This window comes from Lepidochelys kempii, chromosome 18, assembly GCF_965140265.1.
Source record: "Lepidochelys kempii isolate rLepKem1 chromosome 18, rLepKem1.hap2, whole genome shotgun sequence".
Taxonomy (NCBI): Eukaryota; Metazoa; Chordata; order Testudines; family Cheloniidae; genus Lepidochelys; species Lepidochelys kempii.
Window position 1 is genome coordinate 14117903 of NC_133273.1, and position 14937 is coordinate 14132839.

At 40.0% G+C, this 14937-nt stretch overlaps 1 protein-coding gene across 4 annotated transcripts in view; it reads right to left on the reverse strand.

Moving 5' to 3' along the window:
* UBE4B (ubiquitination factor E4B) overlaps positions 1–14937 on the reverse strand; it is a 67468-nt gene that overhangs the window by 45775 nt on the left and 6756 nt on the right. For 3 of the 4 annotated variants that reach the window (XM_073316801.1, XM_073316798.1, XM_073316800.1), the window contains exon 2: positions 8716–8902. In XM_073316801.1, coding sequence (XP_073172902.1) covers positions 8716–8902 — 187 coding nt within the window. Of the gene's footprint in view, positions 1–8715; positions 8903–11443; positions 11693–14937 lie in introns of all 4 variants that reach the window. The other variant, XM_073316799.1, reaches the window with a different exon arrangement.

Genomic DNA, 14937 nt, shown 5'->3' on the forward strand with positions numbered 1-14937 from the left:
CTCACAGCAAATTGTTGCCAAGTTTTCAAGTTCATGGAGTCATTTATAGATATATTATTAGATATGTGTAGGTATCACTGTGTGTCCATCCATCTGACCCCATCCCTCATGTGGATAGATCACCCTCAGAGATGCACTCACACAAGCTAATAGTTTGCACCAAAAGCAGTTTATATGCAAATCCATTTTTGCCTTTGTGGGTTGGGCAGGAAGAAATAAGGAATTTCCCTCTCTAGGCCTCTCTTCTGCAGAGACCAAACTCTCCTGTCTGAGGCAGGTTGGATACGGTTACCTCTGGGTCCCACCAGTGCAACCCCAGTCCACCTTCCCAAGCAAGGAAGAGAGGAACTAAGCTCACTATCAAACTCTGATCACTTGTAAGACAGTGCTATACGATGTCAAAAGACTGCCAAGTCATCCCAACCCCGTCTGTTTATCTATCTTCAAATGAACACAAAAGTTTTAGTCTTTACTGCAGAGTTAACCTCAGCTGTGACCTGAGTGTTCCTCATAAGCTGGTTCTCCTCCACACACTAAAACCTCCAACCTGAGTTCAGTGATGCTTTCAACCCAAGCTAGCGGGCCAGTCATGGAGTACAGTCTCAACCCCAAGTGAGGCTTTCGCTTGGGTGGCATCCTGCCCACTTAGCAGTGAGGATGCAGGCTAAGACCATTCGAATGCTGGTTGTTTTCTCATGATTCCTTCCATGTGCCCAGAAGGGGAAACAAGTTCTCCCACAACTCAGTGGGAAAGAACCAGTGTGGCTCAACTTACTAAAGCACAAAGAACCACGGGATATGCCCCAGATATCCTAGAAATGCAAACAGATGAGCGCAGCACCAGCGAGGATAAAATAATTGAAGTGCAGCTATGCAATATGGCTAGGCTAACCTGGGTGCCAGTCAGCCAGGTTATCTCTGATGTGAAGGCATGCACACCACCATCCTAGGGTGTAGGGAGAAATACACATATAAAATTCGTATTAATGCAGAATAAACCTTGGATTCAAACTACTGAAAGCAGACTGAGCGCTACTGACATCCATATAGAGGTCAACGCTTAACTGCAGCACGCTCCTAAAATTCCTGTCTGGTGATGCTGGGTCAGGGAGAGGGGTGTTAGGTTAAGTCTTGCCTACTAATAAATTATTAAATTACAAACTGTTACTGTAGCAGTTCTGTGGTATTATACTTGTGTGCTGATAACTGGGCTCTTTGAAGACCAAGCAAAGAAAAAGGTATTAGCCTGCTTGTTTAATATGAAAGCAGCAGTGAATTCCACTCCTGTAGGGTTTTCCATCTGTTATTTACAAGACATTCCTCGAACAGTATTAGGTTTCAGGTTAAAAGCATAAAACCAGATTGACAATCTACTTTTAAATTCTAGCACTGGGTCTGTTCCAGCACTACTACTAAAATCTGCAGTAGCTTCTCCCATGCTCATGGCAGTATCACGTTTTCAAGTTAACAATGTGGAGAGTGAAGTAGAACAGATCCAGGATTAGGCCATTTTTTCTGCAAGTGGTTTGTTTTAGCAGTTTCTTCACAAAATATTTCAAAGCCTTGACACAAATTTCAACTTCACGAGAAAATCTAAACCGCAAAAATAAGGCCAGCCTGCAGAAGAATACAATTTGAAAAAAAAACAAAAACCATTTTGTTTCATTTGGTCAAAATGAAGAAAAAGTTAAGTAAAACACTTCTCAAAACTTTAAAAACCAAGCATCTGGTTGTATCCACACTTTATAACAAAATGTTAGCAATAGCGATTTAAATGGGGTTGGGCCAGATTCTCTTTCTACACACGAGTGTACATCTGGAGTAATTCCATTGACTTCAATGGAGTTACACTAGTATAAATTAGTTAAGTAAGAAGTTGTCAGATGTCCTTGTTTCTAGCAGTTTCTTTGTCCAATATGGAAAAGGACTTTTGTATTTTTAAATCCATGTTATAAACATGGTATGGAAGACAGTACGCACTGTGGCATAATTTGGCTAAATTGTCAAAAAAAATCCCTATTCAACTTGGTCAGGGACCTACACTAGAAACAACCATATGGTTATTGTTAGAAAAGTTTCAGCTGCAATGCAGAGAGGGTGTCAATAAATCAGCTCCACACCTACACACTCAAAAAGTACCGTGTTGGGGGAATCATGTTATAATACAGCATGGTCCCATCTATCAGAATTTGAGGGGATACTATTGTATCTTAACATGATTCCGATATACACAGTAAATCTATACATTGAAACAAGTAGCCAAAAATAGGGCATATTTTGAAAAGGGTCACAGTTGTAAGAAAAGGGGGACTTCTGGCAACTTAAAGACTAACAAATTTATTTGAGCATAAGCTTTCATGAGCTACAGCTCACTTCATTGGATGCATTCAGTGGAAAATACAGTGGGGAGATTTGTATACACAGAGAACATGAAACAATGGGTGTTAACATACACACCGGAACAAGAGTGATCAGGTAAGGTGACCTATTATCGGGGGATGGGGGGTGGGACGGGATGACACCTTTTGTAGTGATAATCAAGGTGGGCCATTTCCAGCAGTTGACAAGAATGTGGGGGGCAGAGGGGATAAACATGGGGAAATATGCACTATAAGGTGGGTAGAAAGCTGGCTAGATCGTCGGGCTCAACGGGTAGTGATCAATGGCTCCATGTCTAGTTGGCAGCCGGTATCAAGTGGAGTGCCCCAGGGGTCGGTCCTGGGGCCAGTTTTGTTCAATATCTTCATAAATGATCTGGAGGATGGTGTGGATTGCACTCTCAGCAAATTTGCGGATGATACTAAACTGGGAGGAGTGGTAGATACGCTGGAGGGGAGGGATAGGATACAGAAGGACCTAGACAAATTGGAGGATTGGGCCAAAAGAAATCTGATGAGGTTCAATAAGGATAAGTGCAGGGTCCTGCACTTAGGACGGAAGAACCCAATGCACAGCTACAGACTAGGGACCGAATGGCTAGGCAGCAGTTCTGCGGAAAAGGACCTAGGGGTGACAGTGGACGAGAAGCTGGATATGAGTCAGCAGTGTGCCCTTGTTGCCAAGAAGGCCAATGGCATTTTGGGATGTATAAGTAGGGGTATAGCGAGCAGATCGAGGGACGTGATTGTCCCCCTCTATTCGACATTGGTGAGGCCTCATCTGGAGTACTGTGTCCAGTTTTGGGCCCCACACTACAAGAAGGATGTGGATAAATTGGAGAGAGTCCAGCGAAGGGCAACAAAAATGATTAAGGGTCTGGAACACATGAGTTATGAGGAGAGGCTGAGGGAGCTGGGATTGTTTAGCCTGCAGAAGAGAAGAATGAGAGGGGATTTGATAGCTGCTTTCAACTACCTGAAAGGGGGTTCCAAAGAGGATGGCTCTAGACTGTTCTCAATGGTAGCAGATGACAGAACGAGGAGTAATGGTCTCAAGTTGCAGTGGGGGAGGTTTAGATTGGATATTAGGAAAAACTTTTTCACTAAGAGGGTGGTGAAACACTGGAATGCGTTACCTAGGGAGGTGGTGGAATCTCCTTCCTTAGAGGTTTTTAAGGTCAGGCTTGACAAAGCCCTGGCTGGGATGATTTAACTGGGAATTGGTCCTGCTTCGAGCAGGGGGTTGGACTAGATGACCTTCTGGGGTCCCTTCCAACCCTGATATTCTATGATTCTATGAAATAGTTTTACTGTGTGTAAAAAGAAAAGGAGTACTTGTGGCACCTTAGAGACTAACCAATGGCTGTTACTGTGTGCAATGATCCATCCACTCCCAGTCTTTATTCAAGCCTAAGTTAATTGTACCCAGTTTGCAAATTAATTCCAATTCAGCAGTCTCTCATTGGAGTCTGTTTTTGAAGTTTTTTTGTTGAAGAATTACCACTTTTAGGTCTGTAATGTCACAGTTATGTCTCCATAACACCCCTTAAAAAGTGTTAGCTTTTTCTATGGGTTTGCTGGGGTCTTAGTTCTCAGAACACTTCTGATAACAAGTACAGATTTAGCTTCCAAAAAGAACTGAACTATTGACAAAGTGTAATGATGGCCCAGTAACTTGATGGGGATGGAGCAACCCTAAATTAGGATGCACTCCTTAAAGCTTTGCCGTGCTAAGGGCAGATGAAGAGACACCAGCTGACAATTAAGTTCACCAACTGGTTACTCTCAAAGCCATCTTCTACATCAAAAATAGATTTTGTAATGTTAATGTATAACTGGAATTTTGAGACGCTTTCTTTGGATGATTTGAAATACATATTGCAGAGCTCAGTTTTTAAATCTTCTAATTTATTTATGGAAGCTAGTGGGGATGTTTATTTGCTCTTACTGCTAAACTATGTCAGTCTCCCAATTCCCCAGGTTAGGTGGCTTGAAAGTAATCATCCGATGAAGTGAGCTGCAGCTCACGAAAGCTTATGCTCAAATAAATTGGTTAGTCTCTAAGGTGCCACAAGTACTACTTTTCTTTTTGCGCATACAGACTAACACAGCTGCTACTCTGAAACTAGTTATCAATGGAAATCAACTCTTCTGTTAAAAAAAAAAAGTAGATAAATAATTAGAGTGAACCCAGCCAACCCTCCCCATTTCAGCATGGAAGCAGAAGCTTTTGGGCAAAATCTGTGTGTGGGCAGAATTTTATAGTCACTATATGTTTGTGCATTTCTTTTTATTTCACTGTATAAGTTAAAAGCCACATGTAATGTAATCATACCTTCTCAATGTTAGTTAACTAGTTAACGTCTGCGCAGCTTTTTGAAGATTTAAAGTTCCACGTAAATGCTAGGTATTAACAGAGGTACCAGTAGGTTCAGATTTGCAGGAGACAGATATTAGAGCTCTAACTGCTCTCTTCTGAAAAGTATGGCAGATTCATGCAGCAGGGTAGAGCTGGAATAGCCACTGTTCTGTAAATTCAACGACCATTTTGGATTCCATCCACTTACAGGGTAATCCCAAAGCAAACTAATAGTTTTAAAATTACAAACTAAAATAAGACAAGATAAGAAGGAACAGAACAAGCACTCTGCTTTAATGAGTACGATTTGAAAACCATCACCTGCCAAGCCTGATCAGGTAGTGTGTCCAAATCCTGCTTAGCTGGAGTACTGTGGCCTCGAAATGGGGCCTTAAAAAAAAAGGAGAGTTCATAGAAGAGGGGGTGATAACCGCTCTCTCTTGAGAAGGAGAAAAAGCAAACCTCCATATCTCCAGGAATAGGGCATAAGCCTTTAACCTCTGAATCAAATGGGGTTGGAATGCAGCCTAGTGGCCAGAGCATAGCACCAGAAGCCCAGACTATTCCTGACTCCACTTCCCTTTGTGCAAAGTGCATATAATACTTAACTTCCTCAGACAGGTTGTGTGTCTGAAGTGTACTCTGAGATCATTAGAAGAAAGGCATAATAGATGTGCAAGGTATTATTAATTAGCATGTATACCAGAAATACAGTTAAACTAAGATTAACAAAACATCCCAGTTCTGTGGCTGAAAAGACAAGTATGTTCTATAGAGTGGTATGAAAACACAGAAGGAATATGTAACTCACTCCTGTTAAATTTACCATGTAAATCGTGTCAGTTGTGAACAAAAACAAAAGAAGTAAGTAAGTGTGGGTTAACAATCTATGTTGGGCTGAAGCTGACAATTAGCATGTCATTTTTAACAGCATTCTCAGCCAATTAAGCAAAAAGAAAAGGAGTATTTGTGGCACCTTAGAAACTAACAAATTTATTTGAGCATAAGCTTTCATGAGCTACAGCTCACTTCATCAGATGCATTCAGTGGGAAATACAGTGGGGAGATTTATATACATAGAGAACATGTAGCACTGCTAAGGGATTCCTGCAAACTGTATAGCTTTAAATGAGCCTTTGCTGATGTGAAGCGTGTACAGTGGATGCTCAGCATTGAGCAACACTCTCAATAACCACCATCAATTTTCTAGTTTATCTAACCCCCCATCTGATCTGAAAAAAAAAATTGAACATTGTTTCAGTAATCAGTACTATGGAAAGTGAACACTGTACTTTAACTAGTGATTTTATGCTTTTGGCCATGACAAACCAACAGCTCATGCATCCCTAGGCTCTGGGTGTCTAGAACAGACTAATAAATTTGCCAGACTGACCTCCCCAGGTAAACAAACTGTGACCCATGAATCTCTCAATGCCAACTGGTAAGAGGGTTACAAGAATATCCTGATTCTGGTTCACCAAAGAAGGTCATGTGAGTTCTTAAATGAAAAACAGGGTCACACTGGTCATTAATATAATTGAGAAATCTAGGTACAGATACTATGTAAAGAGTTATGTACGTATACTGAAAATATGTTTTAAAGTCTGTATCAAGGCAGAGTTACAAAGGCAGACAAGAGATATTTATTCACCTGTCTCTCTGACATACAAATTAAGCATTGCAAGATAACACAATGGGGAATCATTTACACAGATAGTTAAGGGGAGGGAAGGGGAGTGTGTGTGAAATCAACAAGGAGGCAGCACACTGAGAATAAGACATGGCTGGTGATCCCGACTCTGGGTACAGAAAGTAAACTTTGTACGATACAAAGAGAAAGTAAGACAGATACCTAGGAAGTAGGTGTACCTTTATTCTTCACCTAGGAAATAAAGGACAGCGCATTTAAAGTGATTAAAATGGGATCTCTGCCTACCATACTGGAAGGCACTGCAAAAGACTCTGGGTGAGATAAGAACTCTTTAGACAGGCGGTTAGCTTGGTAAATTAAGATTAGTCTCTAGGATGATTATTATGATTTTATTTTATATGTAACCCCCTTGTTTCCATTATCCTTATGGTCTCTTGAAACTTTGATAATACACTTATCGTTTTTGCTATAAGTATATCTCAGTTCTGTGGTGTGAAGCTAGATGCTGATTCCTAGTTCAATCAGGCAAGCTGTTGTATACACTGCTCTCTTGGGGACCACAAACCTGGTATTTCTGTGAGCATTCAGTAAATAAAGGACTGGACACTACAAGGGAACGCTTCAAAATAATTCAGGGACTGAGTTATATTTATTGTTAACCTCCAAGGGAAAGCAAGGGCTGGAATAGCCCAGAGTAGATTGTCTGTCTGGCTAACAGCAGGCTGGTGATGTCAAGGAGCCAATAGTCAGTAAAACACAAGCAAGTCTCTCTCTCTCGCTAGAGGCAGGGGGTAATAAGGTGACTCTCAGTCCTACTGGGTATCCCAAGAACCATCACACAAACTACATGGACTCTGCACCATACCTACTGACTTACTTATAAGACTATCAGGTTGTTTCTTTGTTTTTTTTTAAATCATCTTTGCTTCTGTGTCATTTCTTTGTTATCACAAGGCCAGTGTACTGTTTTAAATTGTAACTATAATTAGCTTTTCGCTGGAAATGCTTTTAATAACTACTCTCAGTCATGACTGAAATGCAGAGAAATGGGCGGTAGAAAGAATAGGTAAGAAACAATCCATTATGACAAGTCAACACTATAACAAGGAGTCAGAGTTCTAACCAGTCCTGAGACAGGACTGTGTGTAATAAAAGGAGGAGGTTTCCAGCCTTCTAGGTTGACTTTACTGAATGTATGTTCCAAAGGACATAACCATAAACCCAGCGCATTAGACAAAGGCTCACAATGCAAATAAGTCATGTGCTAGCTTGATCTGCACAGGCATAGAAAAATATTTTTCATTACCCCCCAACTATTTAACGTCTCTGATCTTTTAGTAGGAGTTTGCTAAAAATAGCAAACCACCACCTTTGAAATACTGAACATTTAAAAAAAAAAATCTCAGTTCAGTGCCTCTAATTTCATAAAACTATGAACATGAAATATAATTTGTGATTACAGATGAAATTTATAACATTTGGCATGTGTGCCAAGTTTAGATCAAAACCCAGATTATAAATAAAAATTGCATAATTAACTGTCTCAGCAAAAGAACATCCCTCTTCCCATTCTCACCTGCTCATTTTAAAAAAAATAAATAAATAAAAAGGAATTAGTCTGGTTCGGACATTTTCCAAGCCTTCTGACTCCTAGATTCACAAGAGTTGTAACTGAAAGTGATTCTACCTTTACCCTCCAAAAATGTTAGAAGACTGTTTTTCCCTTTGTTTATTGACTTCACACACTTTGCTCCTATAAACAATATGTAGAGACACCACATGCATCATTCAAATGCACCAAACACTACTAATGCATGATCTGAAACAAAACTGGACTTTGGGACTGAGTGTTGAAGTCCAGCTAGAAACCAAAACAAACGAAAAAAAAAAAGTTATTTAAAATCTTAGATAATCTAAAAGGCAGATGGGAAAAAAATGCTCTCTCTTATTCAGAATACTCAGAAGACGTAAGCATTGTGAACTATCATCTAAATTACATACTTCACTCTACACCATGTTTTAATTCTGAGTAAACTTTGTTTTAGAAGCATTTGTAATTCCCTCCCTCCAAAAAAAATTGTACAGAAGAGCTCTCTCCTTTACTGGTTTACTCCTTTAAAATATGTTAATGCATTCACCTAAACAATTGTATATAGTTTACCAGAAAATAATTAAATATATAAATCAAAAAGTGTCCATTTTCCTCAACTCCTTTCAAATTATACCAGAAACAACTGTAGCACTTATATCATAGGTTTAAAATCTTCAATAGAATAATCACAAAAACCACCACAAAATAATTCTTCAGTGATTAAGTTGCAACCTACCTGATGCACCAATTGGAGAGGTAGCTGGGGTCATACTATGGACATTCAGGCCAAAACTGGGGGCTGGACCTGGGGCTGGCACTACTACAGGTGGTCCGGGTGGGTTCTCTCTTTGTGGAGAGGTAAGAGGGGTGGTGGGCTGGGAAGATGGTCCACCTGCAAGCCGAGCAAGGCGCCTTCGACGGATCTGTACAAAGGAAATAAGTAAATAAAGTACACACACACACACACAGAATTTCACAAACATTGCACCAATGGTCCTTCCAAGCAATATGCATATCAACCTCTACCAAAAGGCATCACCAAAAACAAGAATATAATGTATGACCCTTGATATAAAGGGAAACCTGCATTGAAGATCACCTCCAATAAGCAATCCCCCTGTCTTATGTGACCATTTTAAAATACCCCTAGAGTTTCCAGTACAGTTTTGATATCTTTGAAGACCATCTCTACTGGCCAACCCAATTTGTGTTAGTCCCTTGAGTGGTCATTTAAGACAGGTTTCACTTCCTATTGCATAGCAATGTGAACACATATAACAATTCCCTTCCTCTAATTTAGCAATTGATGGAATCAACTATGTTCTTCTGTTAAAGGAACCTTATCAACATAAATGTTGCCCAAATTTCATAACATCTAAGACCAAGAGAAATGTTTGTATTTAAAAAAATGTCTTGTGAAAACAGATATCTTTAATCAAAAGATCATTACCCAACAGTGTTTGAAACCCAAACATGAAGACTCTATAAGTGACATTTTTCAGCCAAACAGAGAAATACAGAAAGTAAATGAAGAGATGAGCATCCTGCATCTAGGAGCAGTAAATGAGCATAAACTGACAGGTTAATTGGATTTTTAAAATTCTATCCCTTAATGTGTTATTAATAACACAAGTAAAGAAGTGTGTTTGCTTGCAACATGTGACAGGTTGCTAGTGTTCTTTATAATTTCTAAAATTTAGTACCACCACAAGCAGATTGGCTTGATACATAGGGTATAGACAAAGCAAAAATAATATCTACAGAATTTTTAGAACCAGAAAACTAAAAAAAAATTAAAAACTCAGAAAGTTAAATATTACCAAGAATCACTTCTCTAGCACTAAATCAGTGTTCAATCAACTGCACCATTTCTTACTTTTGCCCATAATACCCAAGAGTTGCCAAGCAGGTGAAAGAGGTGCAAGAAAAGATGTGTCAAGTGACTTACACCATGTTACTACAGCCATTTAATAGGCTGCCAAACCTTCCTCAATAGAGAAAGATGAACTGATCAAATTAAACCAGACTTGAAAAACTTTGGGGAAACATAGCTTCTGGAGCATCTCTTCCTTGACTCTAATGTCACGACATGAATATGGAAGGTGGAAAGAAAATAAATCTTTTTTAAAAAAAAACAACAAAAAAGGGCTTTGAATAGAATATCTTAATCCTACTCTTTACAAAGTGAAGTTGCAGTGTTTCTATCACAGCAAGACAAAGCAGCATCCACTCATGCAGCTAAAAACTGTTCTTACTGGGCTCTCTACAGAAAAATATTTAAGAAATAGAACTCACATTTTCCCCCAAATCTGTTTTGCAGAGTGACGAAAGCTGAAGATTTTATATCCTACATACCCACTTACTTGCAACTTTTCTGTAGTGTAACGTTGCTCTAACCATTAGCCAGTTACTACATTTCACCCAAGAGGTAGACATATTTTGGTAGTAGTTCAAGTAATCCCTATATATATATATATATATATATATCACACACACACAAACCTTGTAAATGAGCTGTAACTCAGAGTATCCTCTACTGTTAACCTATATCAGGGTTCGGCAACCTTCGGCACACAGCCCTTCAGGGTAATCCACTGGCGGGCTGCGAGACATTTTGTTTACATTGATCATCCACAGGCATGGCCCCCCGCAGCTCTCAGTGGCCGTGGTTCACCATTTCCAGCCAATGGGAGCTGCGGGAAGTGGCATGGGTGGCCGCCACTACCCGCAGCTCCCATTAGCCAGAAATGGTGAACTGAGGCCACTGGGAGCTGCAGGGGATGGTCAACGTAAACAAAACGTTTCGTGGCCTGCCTGCGGATTACCCTGATGGGCCATCATGCTATTTATACTATATAAAATAGAGAACAATTAATGTGAGAGAAAAGTACCCCGAGGGTTTTCTTTCACACTGTGTCAATGACTGGATGTTGTTATTGTAAACTAATTCCTCTGCAAGAAAAAAATATCACTTTAAGATTCCAGTCCCAAAAAAAACTTATGAAAGTGCTGAACATGACACACAAGTAGCCCCATAAACTACAATGGGGTTACTCACATGTGTAATGTCTGCAGGACAAAGGCCCAAATCTCCATATCTGCATTAAAAAAAAAAAAGTATAATTTTTGTGTGTGTCTGTAAATGGACTGGGGGTGGTCTAAAGCTAGAGTCATCACCACAGATGTCACAAGGAGACAGGAATATTTACTTGTCTCTTAATATTCATCCATGCAGCAATATAAAGGTGAATAAAACACAGCAAGAACTAAGTCCTAAGGTTTTGGATCCAAGTTCCAAAATTAGAACATAAACTAAAGCAAAGCCAAATTTACATCAGTTTTCAATTAGCTGGAAAGTTTCTAGACAATATAGTGAAAACTCAGCTTGGTCTCAAGTTGATTTGGTCACAAATCTCTGAAAATTAATTTGGCCACATTTAAGTCAGTGTATCAAATCAACTTACATAAGAACATAAGAATGGCTACACTGGGTCAGACCAAGGGTCCATGTAGCTCAGTATCCTGTCTTCTGAAAGTGGCCGATGAAAGATGCCACAGAGGGAATGAATAGAACAGGGCAATTATCAAGTGATCCACCGTGTCATCCAGTCCCACTTTATGGCAGTCAGAGGCTCGTTTACCTGCACATCTACCAATGTGATATGTGCCAGCAATGCCCCTCTGGCATGTACATTGGCCAAACTCGACAGTTTCTACATAAAAGAATAAATGGACACAAATCAGACATCAAGAATTATGACATTCAAAAACCAGTCACAGAACACTTCAATCTCTCTGGTCACTCGATTACAAACCTAAAAGTGGCAATTCTTCAGCAAAAAACTTCAAAAACAGACTCCAACAAGAGTCTGCTGAATTCGAATTAATTTGCAAACTTGACACCATTTACTTAGGCTTGAATAAAGACTGCGAGTTGATGTGTCATTACACAAAGTAAAACTATTTCCCCATGTTTATTTTCACTCCACTACTGTTCCTCACACGTTCTTGTCAACTGCTGGAAATGTCCCACCTTGATTATCACTACAAAAGGTTTTTTTGTTGTTTTTTCTTCTCTCCCGCTGGTAATAGCTCACCTTACCTGATCACTCTCGTTACAGTGTGTATGGTAACACCCATTGTTTCATGTTCTCTGTGTATATAAGATCTCCCCACTGTATTTTCCACTACATGCATCCAATAAAGTGAGCTATAGCTCACAAAAGCTTATGCTCAGATAAATGTGTTAGTCTCTAAGGTGCCACACATACTCCTTTTCTTTTTGCAGATACAGACTAACACGGCTGCTACTCTGAAACCAGAAGTTTATGGACTCCCAGAGCATGGGGTTGCGTTCCTCACCATCTTGGCTAATAGCCATTGACGGACCTACCATCCATGAACTTCTCTAATTCTCCCTTGAATCCAATTATACTTTCGGCCTTCATAACATCCCTGGGCAAGGAGTTCCTCAGGTTGACTGTGCATTGTGTGAAGAAGTACTTTCTTATGTTTGTTTTAAATCTGCTGCCTATTAATATCATTGGGCGATCCCTGTTCTTGTGTTATGTGAAGGGGTAAATAACACATTCACTTTCTCCACAGAATACACTTTATAGACCACTATCGTATCCCCGCATAGTCATCTCTTTTCTAAACTGAACAGTCCCAATCTTTTTCACCTCTCCTCATATTAAATTTGTTCCATGCCCTTAAACATTTTTGTTGCCCTCTCTATACTTTTTCCAGTTCTAATGTATCTTTTTTAAGATGGAGAGACCAGAACTGCATGCAGTATTCCAGGTGTGGGTGTACCGTGGATTTATATAGTGGCACTATGATACTTTGTCTTATTATCTATTGTTTTCCTCATGGTTCCTAACATTGTTAGCTTTTGACTGCTGCTGCACATTGAGCAGATGTTTTCATGGAACTAGCCACGATGATGCCACAATCTCTTTCTTGAGTGTTAACAGCTAATTTAGACCCCATCATTTTGTATGTATTGTTGGGATTATGTTTTCTAATGTGCATTACACAACACTGAATTTCATCTGCCATTTTATTGCCCAGTCATCCAGTTTTGTGAGATCCTTTTGTAACTCTTCACAGAGTATATTTAAAGAAAGACAAACCTGGGCTCTAGGACTCTGTGAGGTGGGAAGGTCCCAGAATCTAGGCTCCAGCCTGAACCTAGAAATCTACACAGCAGTGAAACTTCACCACAGCCAGAGCCCCATGAGCCCAAGTCAGCTGGTACAAGGCAGCTGTGGGTTTTTCTTTGCTGTGTAGACATACCCAGTCAGCTTTGCACTTAACTATCTTTAGTAATTTCGTATCATCTGCACACTTTGCCAGTTCAGTTTACCTCCTTGTCCAGATCATTTATGAATATGTTGAACAACTCCGGTCCCAGTACAGATCCTTGGGGAAACCCTGCTATTTACCTGTCTCCACTGTGGAAACTGACCATTTATTCCAACCACTGTTCCCTCTAAGCTGTGCCCGCGCACACGGCGAAACTGAAACACCATGTGCACAAAAATTTTCACAGAAGCACAACAATTTGCACAGAACAAATTTTTTGCACACACGGCCTGTCAAAAATTAGAGGGAACATTGATTCCTACCCTTTGTTTCCTTCCTTTTAACCACTTACTGATCCATGATAGGCCCTTCCCCCTCTTATCCCATGGCTGCTTACTTTGCTGAAGTGCCTTTGGTGTGGGATCTTATCAAAGGCTTCCTGAAAGTCCAGATTCACTCTGTCCACTAGAGATCACCCATGTCCACATGCTTGTTGACCCATGATTCCCCTTTACAAATGTAGTGAGACTCTCCCCCAACATATTGTGTTCATCTATGTGTCTGATAATTCTATTCTTTACTACAGTTTCAACCAATCTGACTGGTACTGAAGTTAGGCTTACTGGCCTGTAAGCGCCAGGATCGCCTCTGTAGCATATTATAGAATTTGGCTTAGATATTCAGAAGAAAAGATTATTGGACACAAGAAGCCAATTCTCAGTCACACTATGGAACAGTATGAAATGAGAATTACTGTATCAGCCCATTTATCCAAAAGGTCTTCAAGACACCCTAGATAAACATGGGAGCAATGCATGGCAATATTATTTAACTGGAATGTATGTGCATCATGATTTTTGTACTTGCACTGCGGAAAGGTTATTCTTGATCTCCCTACTATATGAGAGCATTTTGGATTTCCATCTTCTTTTTCCCTTCTCTTAACAGCAAATCCACTCTGAAGCAGCAGCACTAACAGTCTCATTCATACTACTGTTGACGCTATACTAGTAACAATTCTGCTTAAACATAATTATTGCTAGTACAGTTTGCTTGACCAGTGGTTGGTACAATGGCTTAGCTACAGCCAAGTTTAAGGCCCAGTCTATTCCATAGAAATCTATTTTGTTTAAGTGTCCTCAAACACTCTAGTAATCCAGTCACATTAAAATGTGACTGGATTACTAGAGTGTTTAAGGAGGACACTTAAACATAGTAGATTTTAATGTGACTTGGTCTTCCCTGTGCTGATTGGCCCAGAGGATGTCATAACCATCTTAAGACATCCTGATAAAGCTCTCTTCTTGTGCCCTGATACTTAAACATGGTACATTTTGGAGATGACAGGGCATAAACAGCATTAAAATGGGGTTTCAACAGTGCTGTACACAGGCCAACACAGAGAAGTTCTACCTCAGGATATTTAACAGTTTGTTTAGCATGTCTCCCTGGGGGGGGGCAGGGGGGGATCCTATACCAACAGGTCAGGAAAGCCATGCTAGCTAATGACCATGTTTAAACACAGTTGTCAATAGTAGATTTTGACAGTAGCGTGAGTGGCATCCACAAGACCCCACTCTACACTACGATAAAAAACAAACAATCTGAGATGCCCATATTATAGTGTGTATTTCTAACAATTAAAATGTAC